Source organism: Entelurus aequoreus, linkage group LG05 (genome assembly GCF_033978785.1).
Source record: "Entelurus aequoreus isolate RoL-2023_Sb linkage group LG05, RoL_Eaeq_v1.1, whole genome shotgun sequence".
Taxonomy (NCBI): domain Eukaryota; kingdom Metazoa; phylum Chordata; class Actinopteri; order Syngnathiformes; family Syngnathidae; genus Entelurus; species Entelurus aequoreus.
Genome location: NC_084735.1, coordinates 71,945,440 through 71,953,842, shown reverse-complemented (window position 1 = coordinate 71,953,842; position 8,403 = coordinate 71,945,440). Strand labels below are relative to the sequence as shown.

Below are 8,403 nucleotides of genomic sequence, written 5' to 3'. Positions count from 1 at the left end.
ATCAACAATCAAGTTTGGTTGCGCCGTCTTTCTGTCTCGCTGTGGATTCTCTGCGTGGAGTGAGAAGATAAACTGTAATATCTTGATATATCAACTCAACAACAGAAACTAGTCTTGCTGGTTTTAATTTAGACGGTGCTGCAACATCTTTACACTTCCAATGTGTCAGTTTAATAAGTAGCTTCCCAAACTACTCTGTGTAGTGTTCAATAGCTTACACACTAATGCCATCTAGTGTCTCAAATCTGAAACTACCTTCAAATGTACTTAAATTATTATATTACCTTCGCCACGCTCATCCTACCTGGTTACCAGACACCCTACCCTCTCTACTGACAAATAGTACCCTTTGTAAGTTGGACATTAATTGACTGTATTTATTGGCAGGCTTAACTAAGTCATGAGAAGTATAAATAACTATTGATATTGGTCAATATAAAAACGTATATTGTGATAGTTTTCAGCCATATCACCCAGCCGTACGTCATATACATGCTCCTGATTAGCATTAGCGATTTTACATGGCCATTGCAACACCGCCGGATTTGGTGAACAAAACTACAACTAGGATGCACATTACAATCAATGTGTAAAAACTACAATGCTTACAGTACAAACACTTTGTAGGGCTCAACAAAAGAAAAAAAATGCCATAAAAAATTGGCAAAGACTACTTCCTGACTATGGCAAAAGACAAGAGGACAAACTGAAAATGATGCATACTGGCAAATGAGACTCAGAAGTGTTAGAAATAAGATGTAACAACAGGACAGTACAGTTATTTTCAGCTTAGTGTTGAATGTTATATTTAAATATTTTATTAATAAAGAAATTAACATTTATTACCACATTAACAAACACAAAAGTACAAACAATTGGTACCGGTATCGATGCCCAGGTACCAGGTATTAGTACAATTTCGGTTCAAATGTGGAAGGTGCCCATCTCTAACCAAAACGCACAATAAAAATAAGTCAAAAAGTCAACAAATGACTACTAAAAAGGCCCGGCATTAGTGAATACAGACAATAAGCCATTAATAAAGCCATGTGCTGACTTCATATAGTAGTTTAATACATTTTTATAAGATATACAAATAAAGCTGAGAAATAAGTTACTCACTACAGATAAAGGATGAATAAATGTGTTTCGGTTATCTCTCTTGCCGTTTTCTGTATTAAACAGCTACATAGATAAAGTTAAGTCAATTATTTGTGTTGTCTTGACAAACTGTATGGTTGTTGTTTACTTGCTTGGTGCGCTTGTTTGTACACATGAAGCTGTGTCAATAAAGCTACAGTGAGATACAACTTTATTTACAGCTACCGACAAGTTAACAAAAGAAAAACAAGCCAATTATTGTGTTGTTTAGCTATATATGTTAAATTAAAAGGTGACCTACCAATATATTACGTTAGTAACTCCTTTATAACTCCCCCATTGTGTTTTGACAAATTGTATGGTTGCTTAGAGTCTTGCCAAATTGTCAAAAAGACAAATTAACCAAAGTCATAAATTATTGTGTAAAATAGTTGTTTACATGTCTTTTGTATAAAACCAATACATTATTGAATAGGGTGCAAAACATGTTTAATTTCAGGAGTTCAATACAGACTAAAAGACCAAGTATAGGCCTAGGAAGTTTTTGCAGTTTATTGTCTGATTAGGATGAACATTTTTAGAATTTTTGAAAAATGTTACGCAAAACTGAATTTGGCGTATTAGCTATATGCTATAATCATTAAAATTATTAAGAATACATTCTTGCAATATTCCACTTTGTGTATTTTTAATCAATAAAATGTAAGATTTAGGGGATATATGATATTTTATGTTTCCAACAAGAACAGAACAAGTTGCTATTTTCGAAAAAGACAATTTAAAAAGGTCTGTATACTTGCTAAATATAGCGACAAAGTTGCTGTTCTCTCCTACTACGTCTTATTCGCTGAGAAGCAGAGTTACAACTCCATCTTTGTAGCGACAAGCTACATATTAACAGACAGCCCCTTATGTGTTTATGAGGTAACGTCAAATTTATTTGTGGCAGCTGAATAATAAATCCATTGTTTTGTTGTCAAAACATATGACTGTCTTATCTTGAGAAAATGTAACAATAAAGTGTAGCTACAAATATAGTAACGTTAGACAAAAAAAAAAAACTATTTTGCTGCAGTGTCACTGCCATTTGCATTGAAAGCGAACTGCACTTTTTTGGAATGTTGCCTATCATTTCACACTCCTTATGTGAGAAAAGAACACACGTTTTTCTTTTTTATGCATTCTAACTCATCAATAAATGATAGCAAAAGTCAACTAACAATGGAAATACTGGGATTCGCTCTATACCGCCTATAAAGCCTAAAAAACATACACAATCCCCCATCATTGTTTACGTGGCGCAGTTGGGAGAGTGGCCGTGCCAGCAACCTGAGGGTTCCTGGTTCAATCCCCACCTTCTACCTTGTCACGTCCGTTGTGTCCTTGAGCAAGACACTTCACCCTTGCTCCTGATGGGCCGTGGTTAGTACCTTGCATGGCCATCAGTGTGTGAATGTGTGTGTGAATGGGTGAATGTGGAAATAGTGTCAAAGCGCTTTGAGTACCTTGAAGGTAGAAAAGCGCTATACAAGTATAACCCATTTACCATATACACGCCACAAGTATATATGTAATGTAGTAAGAGGCAGTCATAATAACATGTAATATTTACATATTTTGCTCATTTTAAGCATACAGGAACATATTCATCCTCCAGATGCATCACAGTGTTTTCTATTTACTTTAACAGTTACTACCACTAATCATGGCAGCCGTCATTAGAGCCATCAAAGACTACTTTGGGACAAATGATGATCCATAACCATGTATTTTTTAGCCTGAATATAAGGATGAGCTACACGTTTTAGAAGCTGTGTGCTAAACAGATACAGCTTTTGTGAAACACTAAGCATCATGCAGCAGTATTACTAAGTGCTAAACAAGAAATACAAACTACAAACGTCATAAAACATTCACTTACTTACTGAAGGGATGTTTATATTTTCAGTTTAGATGAATAATTCATCATTATCCTCACGCAGGTAAAAAATAAAAAAGGTGGACGCTGACAAGCGTCTTTTTGTGTTTTTCTCGCCATCTCCGGGGTCTTAGTTGAATGTCAAAGTTGACCAACTTCTCAGTTTATGGCAGCAACCTCCTACTTAGTAATATCAAATTTGCTTTTACCAACTTAGAGGTCATGCACCAGCAGCAGCAGCCCAGCATGTCAATACTGTATAGCTGCATAAGCTCGTTAGCGTTCTGTGATCACGGCGACCCTAAAAGTTGTTTGCGTTAGCGCTTACAATAACAATATCGCTAATACTTGGTTGAAATTCAGGTACCAAGATGGAAATGGAGTAATGTTAGGTTTTTTATGAGATTTATAGGTGCAATAGAGCACTCCGATTAGCTGTATTGTTAGCCACCTCGTACTTTCACGAATTAGAATGCATTAAAAAAAGAAAAATATGTTCATGTCTTACGTACGGATTGTGAATGATAGGCAAAATTAAAAAAAATTCAAGTTTCCCTTGAAATATACTGTATAGAGTGTAACTACACATATATTACGGAACAAAACAATCTTTGTTTTTCCTAAAAACTGTTGGGTTGTTTTTATGGAATAAGTGGTATAAATAAAGTATATTGCATATATATTAGGGATGTCCGATAATGGCTTTTTGCCGATATCCGATATTGTCCAACTCTTAATTACCGATACCAATATCAACCGATATATACAGTCGTGGAATTAACATATTATTATGCCTAATTTGGACAACCAGGTATGGTGAAGATAAGGTCCTTTTTTAAAAAATTTATAAAATAAGATAAATAAATTAAAAACATTTTCTTGAATAAAAAAGAAAGTAAAATAATATAAAAACAGTTACATAGAAACTAGTAATTAATGAAAATGAGTAAAATTAACTGTTAAAGGTTAGTACTATTAGTGGACCAGCAGCACGCACAATCATGTGTGCTTACAGACTGTATCCCTTGCAGACTGTATTGATATATATTGATATATAATGTAGGAACCAGAATATTAATAACAGAAAGAAACAACCCTTTTGTGTGAATGAGTGTAAATGGGGGAGGGAGGTTTTTTGGGTTGGTGTACTAATTGTAAGTGTATCTTGTGTTTTTTATGTTGATTTAATAAAAATAAAAAAAACGATACCGATAATAAAAAAAACGATAGACAAATTCCGATATTACATTTTAAAGCATTTATCTCTAATATATGTCTTTTTTTTTTTAAAAATATAGCCCCTGTCAATCATGTGACTCAGTCATATTTGTTTTTAAAAACAAATGAGGGATACAAAAAAAAGATAGTAGTCCATGTATTGATCTATGGCATGTTTAAACTATTTATTAGGTCAAAGAGCAGGAAACTAGCAAGAAAAAAAAACTCCCTGTAGTTTTGTATGGGGGCACCAGAAACGTCATTGTACATGTATTTAACTTAATTATAGTGAAGCCATGTGATGAATACCAACATGATAAACATACTATTATGTGCTACATGGATTTCATGCAGCTCCACAGTCTTTGGAGGTTTTTTTGTGTGTGTTTTCTTGCTGCGGCTGCTGCTTAAAGGGCCTGAGGGAGGTGGCTCCAAGAACAGTGCTCAGCCTAGTGGTGGAAATGAGGCAAAGCTGGCCAGGCAGGAAAATAAAAGCCACATAATATAATCTGAGAGGCAGTCTAAAATGTAAGAACACACACACACACACACACACGCACACACGCACACACACACACACACACACACACACGCACACACACACACAGAGGGAGTTTAAGATCACAGCCAGGGAGTTTGAGATGAAAAAAAACCTTAATCTGAACCCAAACAGTGATATTTCTGGGAATAACGACATTTTGTTACATTTTTTGAGTGGGAAGAGGGAAACATGAGAAAGGAAACACCCTATTGAATATTAATAACAGAATGTCTCCTGCTTGCTTTTTTGGACAATGTATAAATAAATAAGTCTAAAACAAGCTAGAGTATTGACCTTGGCTATATCCTGTTATTCAAAGAGGCACCACCACCATACAGAGAAAACATTCAATGCAGTAAAAATTAATATTTAAACAAGGATATGTATACAAATACACAAGCATTAATGGAATATTAAATACACCCATGAAATAAATTGACTTTATGTCCTAGCTGTGTCCTCTATGTGGATGTTTTCTAAAGTCCAAAAACAAAGCTTCTATATTAGCATTCCTCCTTAAACTGTCGTAATTACAGCAGAGACAAAATGTCGGGGGCTTCGTGATAATATATATATATATATATATATATATATCACACTGCTTCCTGTTAGACACAGAAGCACGCCGAACAATTTCAACATTTCGGTAATAAAAAAAAAATAATATCGAGTTTTTATATATTTTTTGTCAAACATGATCACAAGACAGCTGGCTACTTCATTGCTAGTTAGCAGCTAGCCAGCTAAGCTAAAAACTGACTACCACAAAAGTTTACTGTTTTATTTAACAAGGACAAATACCATATTTTAATTTCATTTCGCCAATATGTATGCTTGTCGTGGGTGGGGGTTGGTAGCCAAGGGAGAAACCGGGACTGTCGACACGACACACAAAGAAATTAATCATTAAACACGACGAAAATATCAGAAATATTAACACTCCAGATTTTAACGGCGACGGTTGGGCTAACCATGGGGGAGTCAGGCGAGCGATTCGTGTCACAGTCGTTTGTATCGCTGGGAAATATTGGGGGAAAAAAATAATATCGGTAAAAGAATATGCCACGTTTGAGGTAGGGGAAAAGTTGTTAAATAAAAGTTATAATTGTGAGTGAGACTTTGGCGAGCTTGATGTATATATGTGTGTGTGTGTGTGTGTGGTGGTGGTGGGGGGCAAACAATCAATGCGATATGGTCAAACTAAAATGAAATAAAAGTCGAAATCCCGTCCCGATTCATCGTTACATACGGTTAATTTAATCAACGTACTATCCGGCGTGGAACGACACCGAAGCTCGGTGACACGAATCGGCATTTATTAAGAAATAATATTAGCTTTTTTTACCTGTATTGCATTGTGCTCCATTGCAGTCCTGCATTCCCTCTGTGTGAGGCCCCTCTCCGGTTACACCGCCGGGACTCGCCGTCACACAAACAAACGCACCAGAGAAAGAGAGCTACAGAAAAAAAAAATCCTGCTTCTTTTTTTTTTTTTTTTTTTTTTGTGAAAATAGGGCAGGATCTAGGTGTGGCCTAAGTTTGCCAACTTAATGTTATTGGTATTAAATAATTCCTCGATGATGTTTCGATAACCTGACAAAATTATGAATTAAACATATGTGAAATTACAGCGAGTGCCTTTATGGAAGCCATAAGGGTGTCAGGGTGACGAAAATCTAAATAGTTGAGCTGATCCCAGATCTGTCTGGATGCGTGTATGCGTTTAAAAGTGTTGTGTGTGTGTGCGTGTGCGTGTGTGTGCGCGCCTGTATGTACGTGTTCTGCGCATGCGCGTATCTCAACGCATGGCGATGATTTCCAATAGTCGTAAAATCCTGCAGGAAATACAGAATACTGTATACCAGAACGGGGTTTGTTTTGAAGCCCCTCCCCCACAAAAAAAACGTTTAAAAATACTATTAATTACATAGATATGGATTTGGAGCACCATTGAGCAAATACATGTAGTTTAGGGATTGAACATGCAGTCCTACTTGCAATGACAGCATCCATTGTTCATGAGTGAAAATATGCAGCCTGCCATTTTTCTTTTCCAGTCTATGTAAAATGGGCGTAAATAACATGGGCAAACACATTTTTAAAAATAAGATTGTGCAATATTCAGCATAACTATACCATCTCAACAATAATATTATACCAAGAGTTTTATTATTTTTTAAGTATTATTCTAAAAATGCTTTAGGTGTTTTTACATAGCTTCTATTTTAAATATATAATGCACCTCTACAAGATTTACTATTGGTCAGTTCAGTAATAAAAGTAGACATATTTTTTTTTCAATTTAAATAAAATGCAAATAATACATTTGAAATGTAAAATTTACATGTTTTATTTTTTTTATTTTTTTATCCTGACTCTCATTTGCAAGGTATATATGATGTGATATTTTCACATAGTGTATGGGTACACTTTTATACGTTTGGCCCCATTGGCTGACATTTTGAAAATATTTCTGATTGATTTAAAGGTGGCAACAAATATATCATACATTTTATGGCAGGGACAAGGGTTTGTTTTTAAATAAACAAATTAGCTCCAAAATTGATAATGTATCAAAATCAATGTTGTTATAAATTATTGGTCTATAAGGCAGTAGTAGCATCATGTATTCCACTTTACACCTTATTGTTGAAAAATATAGCATGTTTTGTGCATTTACAATTGTAAAAAAATAAATAAAAACAAATCAGGGGTATATGAAAAAGGCCAGTCACAGAAGAAATAGAATATAGTTTAATCAGAGGGCTGTTTTTGAACTAGGTAAGAAGCTACTTAACCAACAGGAAGCAATAGGTGAAAGTATGTCAATGGCCCTATAGAGACATATTGTGGTATAGCGCTGGGTTTAATTCTGGGACCAAAATGGTTAAATATTTACATAAACAACATTTTAAAAGTTAAAAATGACTTAAAGTTATTATTTGCAGATGACACAACTGTGTTTTGAATAAGCTAATACAAATAATAACAGAAGACATGAACAAATTAAAGATATGGTTTGACAAAAGCAGACTATCTTTGAATCTCAGAAAAACTAAAATAATGTTATTTGGTAACGGTAGAAGAGAGAGTTAAACACAAATATAAATAGACAAAGTAAACATTAAAAGAGTTAAATAATTCACAATTTTGGGTGTAATAATTGATGATAACACAAACTGGAAATCTCATGTAAAAATATACAACATAAGGTGGCAAGAAATATTTCAATAATGAATAAAGCAAAATATGTTCTCGACCAAAAATCACTTCATATTCTCTACTGCTCGCTATTGTTACCATATCTGAGTTATTGTGCAGAAATATGGGGAAACAACTACTTTGGGGAAACAAAACTTTGTTCACTAACTGTGTTAGAAAAAAGATCCGTCAGAATAATACATAACGTTGGCTTCGAGAACATACAAACCCTTTATTTATTGAATCCAAAAAATTGAAATTCAATGGCTTGGTGCATTTTCAAACAGCTAAAAGTATGTACAAAGCAAACTATAACCTGCTATTCAAAAATGTACAGCAATTTTCTCCAACAAAAGAGGAGAATTGTGTTTAAAAAATATAAGGAAGAAGAAGAATGCTTACTGAAAAGAAGATATCATTCATC

General features: G+C 34.5%; 1 protein-coding gene across 1 annotated transcript in view; it reads right to left on the bottom strand.

The window, feature by feature from the left end:
- Window positions 1–6,488, bottom strand: part of zgc:77151 (uncharacterized protein LOC337153 homolog) — a 52,041-nt gene extending 45,553 nt beyond the window's left edge. The window contains exon 1 of the mRNA XM_062046511.1: window positions 6,124–6,488. Coding sequence (XP_061902495.1) covers window positions 6,124–6,144 — 21 coding nt within the window. The 5' untranslated portion in view covers window positions 6,145–6,488. The remainder of the gene's footprint in view (window positions 1–6,123) is intronic.
- Window positions 6,489–8,403: the final 1,915 nt, after the last annotated feature.